Below are 18,263 nucleotides of genomic sequence, written 5' to 3'. Positions count from 1 at the left end.
AGGCCTGGAAATACAGCCTCCAGGATAGGCAGACAAGAGAACACAGAACAGGACCTGGCACCTTCAGAGTGCAAGCACACACTGAAAGAAACACTATGCTCAGGCAGGGATAGATGGCGCAGCTGAGCTATGTACCAGGTGACAGACAGCAATAGGCTGAGGACGCACAAGGGGTGTGACCCACAGCAGGTACAAAAAGCAGGAAGTGATCGGGTGCCGCCCTTAAGCAGCAGAAACAGACACAAACAGACAGCATGGAGGGAAGCCAGAGAGACATTCTGGACAGGAGATCAAGTGCGCGCTCTTGCACAGTGGGAGATGGACCACCATGCAAGGACGCCGCCAGGTATGTTACAGTACCCCCCCCCTTACGCCCCCTCTTCTTCAGGCCTGCCAGAATCTTCCGCAGGGAATTCGAGGGCCAATTCTTCACTTCGAAGAGATCACTTCCACTGTCCACCGGAAAAACTGGTCTCCTCTGGGTAGCTAGGATGCTACCTCCCATCCAGCCACCCTTAGCAACAGACGAAACGGGTGGAGTACCAGGAACAGCACACAAGGAAGTCTCTCTCCACATATTTTCAGGTGGCACCCCAGAGGGTACAGGAGACAACTGGAAGTCCTTCACCGGGTTGGAGGGGGACAGAGACTTGGGGGTAATCTCTGCTTCGAGGTACATCTTGTCAAGCTCACAGGAAGAAATAGACGGGTTATCAGGTACATAATGAGGAAAAGTCACTGTCTCTTTGTTTTCTGGTGGTACCCCGGAGGATTCAGGAAACAACTGGAGGTCCTCCGCCGGGTGAGAAGAGTGCAGAGGCTCAGAGAAAACATCTGCTTCAGAGTACACTAGGTCGGACTCACTGGACGAAGCAGGCGAGGTATCGGGTACCGAGTATAGGAAAGTCTCTGTCCATTCTCCACCAGGTGGCACCCCGAAGGGTTCTGGAGACAACTGGCGGTCCTCCGCCTGGTCGGAGGGGTGTAGAGACTCGGGAGTAACCTCTGCTTCGGAGTACACTAGGTTGGACTCACTGGACGAAGCGAGCGAGGTATCAGGTACAGAGTATAGGAGAGTCTCTGTCCTTTCGCTACCAGGTAGCACCCCGAAGGGTTCAGGAGACAACTGGAGGTCCTCTGCCTGGTCGGAGGGGTGTAGAGACTCGGGGGTAACTACCACTTTGGGGTACCCATTGTCAGGCTCACAGGACGAAGCGGACAAAGTATCGAGTACCGGGTGTAGAGAATTCTCTCTCCATTTGTCATCGAGTGGTATCCCGGAGGATTCAGGAGGCAACAGGGGGTCCTCCGCCAGGTAGTAGAGGTGCACAGACTCTGAGGTAACCACAGCTTTGGAGCATCCTTGGACATGCACACCGGTTAAAGTGGGTGAAGCATCTGATGCCGGGTGCAGGAAGTTCTCCTGTGTGGAGTCTGGATGGGCAGAAGTCTCTTCGGGCAGGAGAACTGGTGCACTACCCACGCACATTACCCGTTGGGGTTTCTCCGGGATACAGGGAGATGAAGCTTCAGTAGGGACTTCAAGGTTGGGGTCAGGAGGTCTCAGGGAGGACAGACCCTGGCGTGACGGCTTGCCTCTACGTCTAGCACGTCTGGACTGCCTCTTGAGGTTGGGAGAAGTATTCCGGAAAGCGTAGTCACCCTGTGAGGATTCTGGGTGGGCAGTAGTCTCATTGGGCTGGAGGACTATTGCGCTACCCACACACATAACCCATTGGGGCTGCTCCGGGATATTGGGAAGTGAAGCTTCAGCAGGAGCCTCCGGGTTAGGATCATCGAAGACCATTAGAAAGGCCACCAGGAAGGCCATTAGGTCCAGGAGGATCGGATCCTGTGTTTCATATAGGGGGTTGATCCATTCCAAGGCATCACCCGCCAGGTAAGACATAATGAATGCCACCTTAACCCGATCGGTGGGAAAACATAGAGGGTAGAACTTGAAGTGTAGCATGCATTGCTCCACAAATGCACGACTGTCTAGGATCCCCATAATAACGTAGCGGATCCGCGGGAACGAGAGCAGATAGATCCATCTGGACGGGTGCGCAATTCGCCTGGAACTCAGCTAAAGGAAAAAAAAAATATTTATTTATTTATTTTAATGCATGTATTCGCTGGAAAACTTCTCAGAGAGCGAAGGCCGTGGGGCTCAACGGGAACCATGGCCTGAGCATGCTGTTATGCACACGCCCGGGCTGAGCGGCGTGTGCGTGTGATTGTAGTGATTCCACTGGACCATGAACCGGAGAGTGCCTGGAGGGGCGTGACTAAGTATCTGGCCGATCCGACCAAGATGGCACGACGGCATACGACGCCAGTGCACCAGGGAGAAACCGGGCAGAGGGACCAGGTGCTACTCCAGGTCAAACTCCGGACACGGGGGTTGACCCACACAGGGATTACTGGATCAGGCTGGTTAGGCTGGCGCACAGACTGGAGGGTATAGGCAGGCACGACTGGTATGCAGGCAGGCGGGTAAAGGCAAGCGCAGCTAGAGTGCAGACAGGGAGGCACTAGCAGGTAGGAACACAGGCGGGATAGGACCCAGTACACACTGGGACTCAGGAACAATACAGGTAGAGGGGTACAGGCAAGCACAGCTAGAGTGCAGACAGGGAGGCACTAGCAGGTAGGAACACAGGCAGGATAGGACCCAGTACACACTGGGACTCAGGAACAGGCAGGTTAGGCTGGCACAGACTGGTGGATATAAGCAAACACGGCAGGTATGCAGATGGGTGGATACAGGCGAGTATGCAGGCAGGGAGGTACTGGCCGAAAGGACGGGCTGGAGCACAGAAAGGTTAAGACCCAGTACAGACTGGGTCACAGAACCGCAGATGCGGTAGACAACCACAGCAGAGAGGGAACGCCCGAAGCGGTGGGCAAGAACAGAGCAGGACGGGGCTGCAGGAGCAGCGAGCACAAGCAGGGCAGGACAGGACTGCCGGAGCAGCGGGCAGAAGCAGGGCAGGACAGGACTGCCGGAGCAGCGGGCAGAAGCAGGGCAGGACAGGACTGCCGGAGCAGCGGGCAGAAGCAGGGCAGGACAGGACTGCCGGAGCAGCGGGCAGAAGCAGGGCAGGACAGGACTGCCGGAGCAGCGGGCAGAAGCAGGGCAGGACAGGACTGCCGGAGCAGCGGGCAGAAGCAGGGCAGGACAGGACTGCCGGAGCAGCAGGCAGAAGCAGGGCAGGACAGGACTGCCGGAGCAGCGGGCAGAAGCAGGGCAGGACAGGACTGCCGGAGCAGCGGGCAGAGGAGTCAGAGCAGGCTAGGCTGAGTAGGGGGGACAGGGCTCTGTTCACACGGAACAGACAGGAAGGGAAAGGCAGAGCCAGACACCCACAGGGTACTTGCAGTGAAGTAGCGAGTGGACCACAAACTCACAAACGGGAGTACAGAGACAACAAGCAGGAGTTAGGTACGAGTTCAGACTCTGCAGAAAAAGGAAGGGAATGGACATAGAGGAAAAACAGGTAAAGGATAGGAGAGAGTTCAGACTGGAACTGAGTGTACGGAGGAGACCGACACTGCAGCGGGATACAGGAGCGGGTCTGGGAATACGGCCCCCAGAGAGGCAGGATGAACAGGCAAGGAGCGTGTACAGACAGGACAGACAAGATACAGGAGCGGGTCTAGGGAATCGGCCCCTAGAAGGCAGGAGGAACAGGCTAGGAGCGTGTTCAGACAGGTCAGACAAGATACAGGAACAGGTCTAGGTAATCAGCCCCTAGAAGGCAGGAGGAACAGGCTAGGAGCGTGTTCAGACAGGCCTGGAAATACAGCCTCCAGGATAGGCAGACAAGAGAACACAGAACAGGACCTGGCACCTTCAGAGTGCAAGCACACACTGAAAGAAACACTATGCTCAGGCAGGGATAGATGGCGCAGCTGAGCTATATACCAAGTGACAGACAGCAATAGGCTGAGGACGCACAAGAGGTGTGACCCACAGCAGGTACAAAAAGCAGGAAGTGATCGGGCGCCGCCCTTAAGCAGCAGAAACAGACACAAACAGACAGCATGGAGGGAAGCCAGAGAGACATTCTGGACAGGAGATCAAGTGCGCGCTCTTGCACAGTGGGAGATGGACCACTATGCAAGGACGCCGCCAGGTATGTTACACTCCCAATTCCCCATGTTCTCTTCCCACCCTCCACTCCCAATTTCCTATGCGCTCTTCCCACCCTCCACTCCCAATTTCCTATGCGCTCTTCCCACCCTCCACTCCCAATTTCCTATACGCTCTTCCCACCCTCCACTCCCAATTTCCTATGCGCTCTTCCCACCCTCCACTCCCAATTCCCCATACGCTCTTCCCACCCTCCACTCCAAATTCCCCAGGCGCTCTTCCCACCCTCCACTCCAAATTCCCCAGGCGCTCTTCCCACCCTCCACTCCAAATTCCCTATGTGCTCTTCCCACCCTCCATGTGCTCATCCCCAAGACCATTTAATTAATTCTATTTAAAAAAATAAAGTTGTCACGTATTCCCAAGACCAGTTGGACATGTGCACAGCTCCATACGCTGTGCGATGAGTCGTCGCATACGCGCCTTCACCAGCGCGTGACAGGGTTAATACATTTACAGCGGTACTACATTTATATCTTTTTTTATGTTTTGGCGCTTTTACACAATAAAACTATTTTATAGAAAAAATAATTTTTTTGCATCGCTTTATTCTGAGAGCTGTAACTTTTTTTTCCCGGCCGTTGAAGCGGTATGTCGGCTTGTTTTTTGCCGGACAACGTTTTCAGCGGTAACATTTTTATTTACATTTGTCTTTTTGATCGCGTTTTATTCCATTTTTTGTTTGGCGGTATGATGATAAAGCATCGTTTTTTACCTCGTTTTTTTTTTTTCTTCTTTTTTTGACCGTGTTCACAAAAGGGGTTAACTAGTGGGATACTTTTATAGGTTAGGCCGTTTCGGATGCGGAGATACCACATATGTGTACTTTTATTGTTTTGTTTGACCATTAATGGAGCAAAGGGCGAGAATGCAGAGCCCCGTTCCCAAGGTTACAAGGCAATGCTCTTGAGATTGTTGTAGGTCCCTGAGAGGAACGCCATGGCCAAGTCACTAGTACGGGTCAAGGGGTTTCACATTCCAGTGTGCAGGACCCAGACTATGACAGTTAAAACCCGCAAGCCAGACTACGCCTGTCAAGACCTGAGACCTAGCTCTGTGCCAGTCAAGACCTGCGACCCAGACTAGGCCTGTCAAGACCTGCGACCCAGACTAGGCCTGTCAAGACCTGCGACCCAGACTAGGCCTGTCAAGACCTGCGACCCAGACTAGGCCTGTCAAGACCTGCGACCCAGACTAGGCCTGTCAAGACCTGCGACCCAGACTAGGCCTGTCAAGACCTGCGACCCAGACTAGGCCTGTCAAGACTTGCGACCCAGACTACGCCTGTCAAGACCTGAGACCTAGCTCTGTGCCGGTCAAGACCTGCGACCCAGACTAGGCCTGTCAAGACCCAAGGCCCAGCCCTCATTCGTCGTGGCCCAATAGATGACCGTCGCAGGTCAAGCACGGAAGACCGTGTATGGACTCTAAGGCGGAAGTAGACGTCCACTGCGGTAATCAGGCGGTGCAAGTGAGCCAGGCTGTTACTTCCAACACTGACGTACGGTACAGGCTTCGGACTGGGGCAGTGCAGCCGACAGGGCGAAGAAGGCCCAGAAAGCTTTAATTGACTTTTTAAGAAGGACTTGGGGCCTAGCGTGAAATCCTGGTGACCCCCGTTAGTGCTCTCTAACTTGAGCGGGACCACTTTAGTGATGCTCTTATCTCTGTGAACGGTACATCTAAATAGCAGTTAGCTAGATAGGGAAGATGAACCTTCTGTAAGATTTATATTGTGTTTGATATCAACTCTGCCTCATTATGCAGAACATCACTCCTATCATCTCACTATATACTTCCTTATCCTGCAGTACATCACTCCCCCAGCCCCATCCTGCAGTATGTCACTCATCTCAGCCCCTGTATATACAGTCCCATCCTTCAGTATGTCACTCCTCTTAGCACCTGTATATACAGTCCCATCCTACAGTAGATCACTCCTCTCAACCCCCATACACAGCCCCTTACATCAGTATATCACTCAGTTCAGTTCCATCTATATACAGCCCTGTCATGCAGTACATTACTCCTCTATGGAGAGCCCCATACAGCAGTACATTGCTCTTCTCAGCCCCCCCCCCCAGATACAGTTCCATCCATCATGCAGCACCTTACTGCAGTACATCGCTTTTCTGAATCCCATGCTCTTCTCTGGCAAGTAGCGAGAAACCATGCAAAGTGTGCTGCTGTGAGGGTGCATACTACAGATTATGCTTCGGTCACAGATTTAAAGGTACAGCGCCACTAAAACACCCAACGGTCGGGCAGGCCTTAACAATTGCTAGCCCAGTAACTGTTTAGGGCGACATGAACAAGCAGTACAGGTGGTCAAGTGATCCTGGTTATCTCCCTGCACTGCAGGAAAATGTGAATTGGAAAAAATAATGCCAAAAATGCATGAAGCTTTTTTCCCCATAAACTTCTACTGGAAAGTGGCTCTAAGTCTCCTATGGGTACTTAAAGAGGTTTTCCAGGATTAGGAAAACATGGATGCCTTTTTATAAAAGCAACGCCACCGCAATCTAGAGCTGCAGTACCACACACAACCTGTAGACAGGTGTGGCACTGTTTTTATAAGTTGGCAGCCATGTTTTCCTAATCTTGGAAGAACCTTTCAAGAGTAACCGTTGTTTTACATTTTGTTTTATAACTCAATAGCACACGTGAAAATAAAAAACTTTGTAATAAATCTTATCTCATCTAATAAATCTTAAATCTCCTCCTCTTGGAATGATCTTTCATTCTCAAAATTCTCAATTCACCCGTAAAATGTGTCTCTAGTGAAGACAGATTGGTGCTGATAAAGTTCTATGGAGATCTGTAACTGCCGTTTCAGGAGAACTTGCAACGGAATGTCTGTGTGTTCTTCTAGCTCCTCCCTCCTCCATAGAACTTTAAAAGCACCAACTGTCATCTCCAGTCTTGGTAATAGGAAACTTATTTGCAATGTTCTTTATTTTTATTCCAGTCGCATTGCAGCAATGCAAAAAAAAAAAAATGGTGGTAAAGGTGGAAATAGACTTTGAACTTCAACTTTTTTTTTTGACCTAGTAACTTCTAGAGGTGAAACTGCTGCACAGTTCAATATCAACACGTGATTGATTACCACCATCTTCCCAGCAGAATTTTCTGTGTAGACTTTCACCTGTTATCTGTATGACATGAGATAACGGGATTGCTCCGTAGGTCTACCATCATAAACCTATTATTGATTCCACAGTCTTATCTTTAGGGACATTTTTGAGCTCCCTGATTGATTCTCTGGTAACTCATTCTGCAGTCAGTTATATACTATGATGTCAAAGCTAAACGGTGCAAAATATTTAAAGGGAACCTATCATCAGATTCATGCTGCCCAAACCACTGCAGCTCGAATCAGAACCCGTCTGTCAGACGTTTATGTTTATTCTGAAACTTTGTGCCATTTCCAACAAAGTAAAGTCGATCGGGGACTCAGACAAATGGTTGGAGGTCAGTCTGCCCCACTGCCCTAGACTGACAGGTCTATCCCTATTCACACACATAAGGAGAGACCTGTCATTCAAGGGTGAGTGGAGCAGGGAGAAGCCGCCATGGACCGGCCTTGGATGAGCCATCCAAGATGCATAGCCTCGATCGGCTTTATAAAGTATATTTTCTCAGAAGCGTAGCAGAATTTCCGAATATAACATACAAGGCTCGCAGTAACGCAACTAGGCTCTGATTACTGAATCTACAGTCAGGTTCCCTTTAAAGGGAATCTGTCAATAGGATATGCCATACTAAGCCGTCTATGTGGGAATGTAGGTCATAGAAAGATGAATAAAATGATACCTTGATATCTGCGATTTGATGTCTTATTCCAGAGAAATCCACGTTTTTCTTAATATTACCACAAAAATTTTTTTTTACCAGGATGTATTATAATAACCCAGTAAAACATGAAGTACCAAAATAATTTTAAAATAAATATTTTATTTTATACATGTTAAAATCCAGAATTAAACCATAAAAAGAGAAAGGTACCAAACATGAGGAGGCAGGAGAAACAATATTAAAATCTTTAGGAAAGCTTGAGTAATCTTATAATGATTTAATTATGCTGTGGATGAAGCACTCATCATAAAGAAAGAGGTATAGTAGTGTTATATGTAACAGCATGGAGTGTCAAAAAAAGAATCAATTTATCATGCCACACATTGGACCGAATCAACGGGGCAGCAGTGCTATAGCATACTAGTGTTCTCGTGCACAAAGGTGCATAGATCAGCACTATTCATTAATTGCATGACCAGCACCTGCTGCCGAAGTGATCGATCCAGTGCATATAAATATATAGAGATCTCCTGCAGTCACTAACACCTAATACTAAATGGGTACATTCAATACATAGACATATCAAAACAGTAAAGTGTAAAGTACTTATTCCATACCAATGTAGATACTCCTGCTTCCTCCCGAAGAAGCTAATGCGAAACGTGCGCGTCGGGGCAGGAAGCAGGAGTATCTACATTGGTATGGAATAAGTACTTTACACTTTACTGTTTTGATATGTCTATGTATTGAATGTACCCATTTAGTATTAGGTGTTAGTGACTGCAGGAGATCTCTATATATTTATATGCACTGGATCGATCACTTCGGCAGCAGGTGCTGGTCATGCAATTAATGAATAGTGCTGATCTATGCACCTTTGTGCACGAGAACACTAGTATGCTATAGCACTGCTGCCCCGTTGATTCGGTCCAATGTGTGGCATGATAAATTGATTCTTTTTTTGACACTCCATGCTGTTACATATAACACTACTATACCTCTTTCTTTATGATGAGTGCTTCATCCACAGCATAATTAAATCATTATAAGATTACTCAAGCTTTCCTAAAGATTTTAATATTGTTTCTCCTGCCTCCTCATGTTTGGTACCTTTCTCTTTTTATGGTTTAATTCTGGATTTTAACATGTATAAAATAAAATATTTATTTTAAAATTATTTTGGTACTTCATGTTTTACTGGGTTATTATAATACATCCTGGTAAAAAAAAATTTTTGTGGTAATAATTGAATGTTCGGAAGTACTATTAACTTATCAATTTGGACACTTTTTGTGAAGTTTTTCTTAATATGTAAATGAGCTGTTAAGATCTATGGGCCGGAGATAGATCTCCCCGGAGAATCTACCTTCAGAGATTAGTTTACATGAAACCAGTGTGAGACATGTAGATCAGGAGAGTACAATCATTACATGTTTCTCACTGGTAATGCCCCCTGAGCTCTGAAGGTAGATTCTCAGGGAGATCTATGTCCCGCCCATAGATCTTAATAGCTCATTTACATATTAGGAAAAACGTGGATTTCTCTGGAATAACACATCGGATCGCGGATATCAAGGTATCATTTTATTCAGCTTACTATGACCTACATTCCCATATAGACTGCTTAGGAGGGTAGATCCTACTTACAAATGCCCTTTAATGAATTGATTTTTTTTTTTAGCCCAAAATACCTAAAAGAAAATCTCTTCGATTCTTCCAGTCTGAGATCATACAGGGCGGTAATTCTAGCACCAACATTATATACTATACGCCAGTCAGTGACTAATCCCCCTCTTAGTTTATAGGATTAAGATAAATGACAAACTGTATAATGGGAGCACCGTGAGCGCAGGGGACGTGATCCGACCTGTCATCCTGCATTTGTGCATCGGCCGGGAGAGGAAGATGATGGTTTATCTAGGAGAGAAAGACCCATATGGAAATAATTGGTCAAAGTTGGTTATAAAGAGCGTCTCCCGTCCCGTCCTGCGTTGTACAAGTGTAATGCTTCATTTCTCCTGGGGTGGCGCTGCAGTCAAATTGAGCACTTACTAACCGTTCTCCAGATCGATCTTTGGGTCTTCTCAGACCATCAGCTTATTGTCAAAGTAGCTTTCTAACAATTACTATCCCAAGTGCTGCCCAAAAAAATGCAACCAGAAGAGCGCAAAAGCACAACACATTTTATAGAGTAGACACACCAGGTGCCTCTAACCACACGGGGCCAAAATGCACCTTCATTTGCATAGAACATACATCCTGAGCTATTTCCTCCTGTGCATCTAGCGTGACACATTTCCTGTAAAGTGTAACCGTCCTTTTAATTTTTTTTATTTTTCATAAATCAATAGTTCACATGAAAATAAGAAAATTTGTGATATATCTTATCAGAGAAATCTGCTTCTTTCTCCTCCTGGACGAATTATTCATTCTCCAAATTCTCAATTCATGGGTAAAATGTGTCTGCAGTGAACACAGATTGTCCCATAACTGAGATAGGAGATGACAGTTGGTGCTCATAATGTTCTATTTAGAACTTGCAGTAGAATGTCTGTGTTCCGCTAGCTCCTCCCCTCTCCATGGAAATTCAAAAGCACCAACTGTCATCTATCTCAGTAATGGGAAAATCTGTCTTCACTGAATCAGTCCTGGAGGAGAAAGACGCAGATTTTCCTGATAAGATATACTGTATTACAAAGTTTCTTATTTTTACGTGTACTATTGATATATGGAATAAAAATTCAAACAGTGGTTACTGAGCGATAAATTAATGCAGCTTATAAAGGGAAGCTAGTCTGGACTATTTTACTATTGGAACTAGTTGAATGGCCGATGACAGGTTCGACTACTTTAATGGGTCTAAAAAAATAAAGTAAATTTGTAGTAAGGAAAAGTTTAAAAAAAAATAAAAGTCTGAATCACCCCCACTTTTCACCAGCCAATTTTTTATTTTTTTTTAAAAAAGTAATAAAAAAAATAAGCGTATTCAGTATTGTCGCATCCGTAAAAGTCTGATCTAACAAAATATTAAATTATTGAACCCATAAAATTAGAAATGCCAGAATTACCCTTTTTCGGTTTTTGCACCTCTCTCAAAAACCGATCAAAAAGGGACGATTAAATACTACAGTTTGGCAGGAAAAAAACATTCTCACCATTGGGAAAACAAAGAAGTTTCGGGTCTCGGAAAATAGCGACACAAACTAAATTTTATTTTTGCAAAGTTCTAAATCCTTTTTTAAAGTCACTAAAATTATTTAAAAAAAAAAACAACTATACAAGTTTGGTATTGCCATAATCGTACTGACTTGGAAAATCATATTTTCAGGTGTTTTTTACTGCACAATAAGCACCATAAAAATGAAACCTCAAAAAACAATGGTGTAATTATATATTTTTTTTCACCATTTAACCTCATTCGTAATATTTTTTTTCCCATTTTTCCAATGCATTAGTATTTTTCGGACTATAAGACGCACCAGACCATAAGACGCACCTAGGTTTTAGAGGAGGAAAATAGAAAAGAATGTAGTCATGATGCACTGTTAAGAGGGAGCGGGTCTGCTGCTGGCACTGGAATATGGGTAATGTCCCCCAATTCTGATAATATCCCCCATCCTGGTAGATATGCCCCCCCTTCCTATTATACGTGGCTCACATCCCCATCCTGATATGCATAGCACCCCTCCATCCTGATATGCATGGCACCCCGCATCCTTATCCTGGTATGCATGGCATCCCTCATCCTTATCCTGGTATGCATGGCACCCCTCATCCTTATCCTAGTATGCATGGCACCCCTCATCCCTATTCTGGTATGCATGGCACCCCTCATGCCTATCCTGGTATGCATGGCACCCCTTATCCCTATCCTGGTATGAATGGCACCCCTCATCCTTATCCTGGTATGCATGGCACCCCTCATCCCTGTCCTGGTATGCATAGCACCCCTCAATCTTATCCTGGTATGCATGGCCCCCTCATCCTTATCCTGTTATGCATGGCACCCCTCATCCCTATCCTGGTATGCATGGCACTCCTGATCCTTATCCTGGTATGCATGGCACCCCTCATCCCTATCCTGGTATGCATGGTACCCCTCATCCTTATCCTGGTATGCATGGCACCCCTCATCCTTATCCTGGTATGCATGGCACCCCTCATCCCTATCCTGGTATGCATGGCACCCCTCATCCCTAACCTGGTATGCATGGCACCCCTCATCCTTATCCTGGTATGCATGGCACCCCTCATCCCTATCCTGGTATGCATGGCACCCCTCATCCTTATCCTGGTATGCATGGCACCCCTCATCCCTATCCTGATATGCATGGCCCCCTCATCCTTACCTGGTATGTATGGCCCCCTCATCCTTATCCTGGTATATATGGCCCCCTCATCCTTATCCAAGTATGCATGCCCCCATCATCCTTATCCTGGTATGCATGGCACCCCTCATCCCTATCCTGGTATGCATGGCACCCCTCATCCCTATCCTGGTATGCATGGCACCCCTCATCCTTATCCTGGTATGCATGGCACCCCTCATCCCTATCCTGGTATGCATGGCACCCCTCATCCTTATCCTGGTATGCATGGCACCACTCATTCCTATCTTGATATGCATGGCCCCCTCATCCTTATCCTGGTATGCATGGCACCCCTCATCCTTACCCTGGTATGTATAGCCCCTCATTCTTATCCTGGTATGTATGGCCCCCTCATCCTTATCCTGGTATATATGGCCCCCTCATCCTTATCCTAGCATGCATGGCCCCCTCATCCTTATCCTAATAAGCATGGTCCCCCTAATCCTTATCCTGGTATGCATGGCACCCCTCATCCCTATCCTGGTATGCATGGCACCCCTCATCCTTATTCTGGTATGCATGGCACCCCTCATCCCTATCCTGGTATGCATGGCACCCCTCATCCTTATCCTGGTATGCATGGCACCCCTCATCCCTATCCTGATATGCATGGCCCCCTCATCCTTACCCTGGTATGTATGGCCCCCTCATCCTTATCCTGGTATATATGGCCCCCTCATCCTTATCCTAGTATGCATGGCCCCCTCATCCTTATCCTGTTATGCATGGCACCCCTCATCCCTATCCTGTTATGCATGGCACCCCTCATCCTTATCCTGGTATGCATGGCACCCCTCATCCTTATCCTGGTATGCATGGCACCCCTCATCCCTATCTTGATATGCATGCCCCCCTCATCCTTATCCTGGTATGCATGGCACCCCTCATCCTTATCCTGGTATGCATGGCACCCCTCATCCTTATCCTGGTATACATGGCACCCCTCATCCTTATCCTGGTATGCATGGCACCCCTCATCCTTATCCTGGTATGCATGGCACCCCTCATCCTTATCCTGGTATGCATGGCACCCCTTATCCCTATCCTGATATGCATGGCCCCCTCATCCTTATCCTGGTATGCGTGGCACCCCTCATCCTTATCCTAGTATGCATGGCACCCCTCATCCTTATCCTGGTATGTATGGCACCCCTCATCCCTATCCTGGTATGCATGGCACCCCTCATCCTTATCCTGGTATGCATGGCACCACTCATCCCTATCCTGATATGCATGACCCCCTCATCCTTATCCTGGTATGCATGGCACCCCTCATCCTTACCCTGGTATGTATGGCCCCTCATCCTTATCCTGGTATGTATGGCCCCCTCATCCTTATCCTGGTATATATGGCCCCCTCATCCTTATCCTAGCATGCATGGCCACCTCATCCTTATCCTAATAATCATGGTCCCCCTAATCCTTATCCTGGTATGCAGGGCACCCCTCATCCCTATCTCCTGGTATGCATGGCACCCCTCATCCTTATTCTGGTATGCATGGCACCCCTCATCCCTATCCTGGTATGCATGGCACCCCTCATCCTTATCCTGGTATGCATGGCACCCCTCATCCCTATCCTGATATGCATGGCCCCCTCATCCTTACCCTGGTATGTATGGCCCCTCATCCTTATCCTGGTATGTATGGCCCCCTCATCCTTATCCTGGTATATATGCCCCCCTCATCCTTATCCTGTTATGCATGGCACCCCTCATCCCTATTCTGGTATGCATGGCACCCCTCATCCTTATCCTGGTATGCATGGCACCCCTCATCCCTATCCTGGTATGCATGGCACCCCTCATCCTTATCCTGGTATGCATGGCACCCCTCATCCTTATCCTGATATGCATGGCCCCCTCATCCTTATCCTGGTATGCATGGCACCCCTCATCCTTATCCTGATATGCATGGCCCCCTCATCCTTATCCTGGTATGCATGGCACCCCTCATCCTTATCCTGGTATGCATGGCACCTCTCATCCCTATCCTGATATGCATGGCCCCCTCATCCTTATCCTGGTATGCAAGGCACCCCTAATCCTTACCCTGGTATGCATGGCACCCCTCATCCTTACCCTGGTATGTATGGCCCCTCATCCTTATCCTGGTATGTGTGGCCCCATCATCCTTATCCTGGTATGCATGGCACCCCTCATCCCTATCCTGATATGCATGGCCCCCTCATCCTTATCCTGGTATGCATGGCACCCCTCATCCTTATCCTGGTATGCATGGCACCCCTCATCCCTATCCTGATATGCATGGCCCCCTCATCCTTATCCTGGTATGCATGGCACCCCTCATCCTTACCCTGGTATGTATGGCCCCTCATCCTTATCCTGGTATGTATGGCCCCCTCATCCTTATCCTGGTATGCATGGCACCCCTCATCCTTACCCTGGTATGTATGGCCCCTCATCCTTATCCTGGTATGTGTGGCCCCATCATCTTTATCCTGGTATATATGGCCCCCTCATCCTTATCCTAGTATGCATGGCCCCTCATCCTTATCCTAGTATGCATGTTCCCCCCAATCCCCATCAGACTGCACATAAAAAAATAAACACTCCTACTCACCTTTCTTTTCTCTCCTCCAGCGCTGCATCCTGTCTGCCCGCACTGATCTCTCCATGTGAGACGCGCATGACGTCACTGCCATGAGCGGCTCACAAGGAGAGATCAGCTGCCGGAAGTCACTGCTCCCCACGCCAGAACTGTGTGCGTGGGGAGCAGTGACTTCATGCTCCTTAATAGCGGCACACAGTGGAGTCGCAGCGCGGCTCCTGCTGCTCCCAGGCTATTGCGTGTGCCCGCTGTTAAAGGGCACGAATATTCACCCCCTCCCCACGCGCATGGTCATGGAGAGGGGGTGAATATTCATGCCCTTTAACAGTGGGCACACGCGATCGCCCGGCAGCAGCAGGAGCCGCGCTGCTGATACACTGTGTGCCAGCTATTAAGGAGCATGAATATTCAGTGCTCCCCACACCTGTGGGCGTGGGGAGCAGTGAATATTCATTTTCTTTAGCAGCGGGGACAGTGTAGGCTACGGTGTAGGCTGCAGCAGGCGGCTGCTGCCTCCTGTGCCCCGCTCCTCCTCTGCAACCTCTCTCCCCAGCACAGTATATAAATATACCCCCCAGCAACATTCGGAGGAATTTTGGAGGAAAAAAGTGCGTCTTATAGTCCGAAAAATACGGTATGTGGTAAAATATGAAAACCATGACTCGAAAACAAAAAAGCTTTGAAGGTCCATGCAAATTAGCCTGGTAGTGCATTGAGGAGGAAGGGGCGTGTCAATTCACTACAAGTGCATTGACACACCCCCAGTGCACTCTCAGGCTAATTTGCATGCTACCTATAAGTGCATGAGCGATACTAGACCAGCGGCAAATATTAGCATATGTAAATGCTTCTGAAGATTCTGAGCATTGACGATACGTGATGATGATGATGATGATGGTGTGTTAGGGATTTTTTACACTTCTTGCTGGTAAAATGGAACAATATTAGCTGCGCTCTCCATTAAAATCGTGCTGTTTTCAAGGAGGCGGTAAGATTTCCCCAGAATAACCATTACACTAGGAGTCTCATATAATAGAAGAAACCATCGTGATCTCATCAGAGGAGAATTTTGTACCACTCCCAAAACTCGTAGATAATATTGACTGACAGAAGCTTGAAATAGCCGAGTGCCTAATCCTGGATACATGAGTCGGTGCGGCCCCTACGGCGAGGCGCCTCCTAATTCTTAGAACCAGGAGAATACAGTAAGTAAGAGATAAAAATAAATAAAACAAAAATATAACGATTAGTGATGAGCGAGTATGTTCGGTTAACCCTTTCAGCGAGTATGCTCGGGCGAGTACCGAGTATCTTCAGCGTGCTCGGTGTAATGTTTGAATCGCTCCAGTGTGCATGAGGAATGCTTGTTTCTTTCGCATTCCTCACATGTATTAAAGCTGTCAAACAGTCGCAAATCATGCACACGGGAGCGATTCACACATATCACCGAGCACGCTGAAGATATTCGGTATTCGCCCAAGTATACTCGCCGAAAGGGTTAACCGAACATACTCACTCATCACTAATAACAAACATAAACCAAAAATAACAAAAAAAACAAAAAATAATAATCAAATCTATATCTAAATCTAACTCATTTCCCAAATTCTTTAGTTATTTCAAGCTGGCCATGATCCTTCTCAAGGGGCCGGACCCTCCAAATCTGACTGACTTTTTCGGGAGTATTTAGTGGGTACATTTACTCCCACTATTTAGGGTCAGTTACAAATTGTGTTACTTTGCATATTTATTTACTGCTGTTTTTTTTCATATAAGACAGGACCGGAGGGAGAAATGTTCTCCTGGGAACATGGCCACTTGTAGGTGGGTTTGATGGGTCAGCGTCGGGCAGCTGCTTGCTGACTGTTTCCGTGTTCCGCGCATCATTGTAGTTACATCTGTTATATTGTACTGCTTGTTTGTCTTTAGGTTTCTGTTATTCGTCGGCTTCATGACATGCATCCTGTACATCTGCAAGGTGGGATTGGATGCCGAGACGTGCGACCTCCGAACCGTGGACCCCAATCATTTAAAGGTTGGATGCTGATTATGTGTGTAATTAAAATGGTGGGCAATTAGAGCAAGTTTCAGCCGTAGACATTGGTATTTCTTTCCACAAAATTGCAATGCCGGATCATTTTGCTCTCCAGGTAGAAAAGAGGTGTCAGGCAGCTGTGTCCATAGAGAACACATGGACGCTCGGCTGGGGAGATCGGGGAGATGAGAGTCAGCTGGAGCTATCTTTGGGGTCCCCCACTCCTATGTACGTCCATATTGCATGGAAGCCTGGGTGTGCAAACAGTTTCTGTCCTTTTCTGTAAATGGCAGAACCAACCAGTATGGCCACTCCCAGTGCCGCCATGTATGACAGAGTGTACGAGATAAGGGAATAGCTGGATAACGTTACGGGAATTGTGCTGCCATTACACCTGCAGGCCATGCACCGATCCATCCACCTTAATAAATGTACGGAGGAATGGAAGAATTAGGAAAAAGAAAAACATGTGCTGCCAACTGTTCTGTAACACTACACGGATCCGCACAGGGACCAGCGACTCCGTCCTCCCCAGTGTGAAACTGGATCCCGTCCTCGGGGATTGCTTGTTTGTCATCCCTGAGGTGGATCCCAGCAGATGCATTAAGGAGAACCTGAGGAGGCGTCTTGCGTGACACCGTAACATCTTTATTGTTACCATTTAGATAATTAAGACCTTTCTTTTGCCCCCCTGGGATCTGTGGAGGAGGCACAATAATAACATACCCTGGCGTTAGAGAAGAAAGAGAAAAACCTAGTGGTGTCCGCTCCTCAACTACCAGCTTTATGTGGAGGGGGCTGCAGAGGGACAGCGCGGAGGGGGCTGCAGAGGGACAGCGAAGAGGAGGCTGCAGAGGGACAGCGCGGAGGGGGCTGCAGAGGGACAGCGCGGAGGGGGCTGCAGAGGGACAGTGCAGAGGGGGCTGCAGAGGGACAGCGAAGAGGAGGCTGCAGAGGGACAGCGCGGAGGGGGCTGCAGAGGGACAGCACGGAGGGGGCTGCAGAGGGACAGCGAAGAGGAGGCTGCAGAGGGACAGCGCGGAGGGGGCTGCAGAGGGACAGCGCGGAGGGGGCTGCAGAGGGACAGTGCAGAGGGGGCTGCAGAGGGACAGCGAAGAGGAGGCTGCAGAGGGACAGCGCGGAGGGGGCTGCAGAGGGACAGCGTGGAGGGGGCTGCAGAGGGACAGCGCGGAGGGGGCTGCAGAGGGACAGCGCGGAGGGGGCTGCAGAGGGACAGCGAAGAGGAGGCTGCAGAGGGACAGCGCGGAGGGGGCTGCAGAGGGACAGCGCGGAGGGGGCTGCAGAGGGACAGCGCGGAGGGGGCTGCAGAGGGACA

The 18,263-nt window shown here is 48.3% G+C and overlaps 1 protein-coding gene across 2 annotated transcripts in view; it reads left to right on the top strand.

Annotated features, from left to right (window-relative positions):
- Positions 1-18,263, top strand: part of ST3GAL5 (ST3 beta-galactoside alpha-2,3-sialyltransferase 5) — a 92,728-nt gene that overhangs the window by 40,095 nt on the left and 34,370 nt on the right. For both annotated transcript variants that reach the window (XM_073649126.1, XM_073649124.1), the window contains exon 3: positions 16,822-16,927. In XM_073649126.1, the coding sequence (XP_073505227.1) occupies positions 16,822-16,927 (106 nt within the window). The remainder of the gene's footprint in view (positions 1-16,821; positions 16,928-18,263) is intronic.

Source organism: Phyllobates terribilis, unplaced genomic scaffold (assembly GCF_046119375.1).
Source record: "Phyllobates terribilis strain yellow unplaced genomic scaffold, ASM4611937v1 Scaffold_1__5_contigs__length_1240528914, whole genome shotgun sequence".
Taxonomy (NCBI): domain Eukaryota; kingdom Metazoa; phylum Chordata; class Amphibia; order Anura; family Dendrobatidae; genus Phyllobates; species Phyllobates terribilis.
The sequence above is the reverse complement of the archived record's forward strand: the minus strand, read 5'-3'. Positions and strand labels throughout refer to the sequence as shown.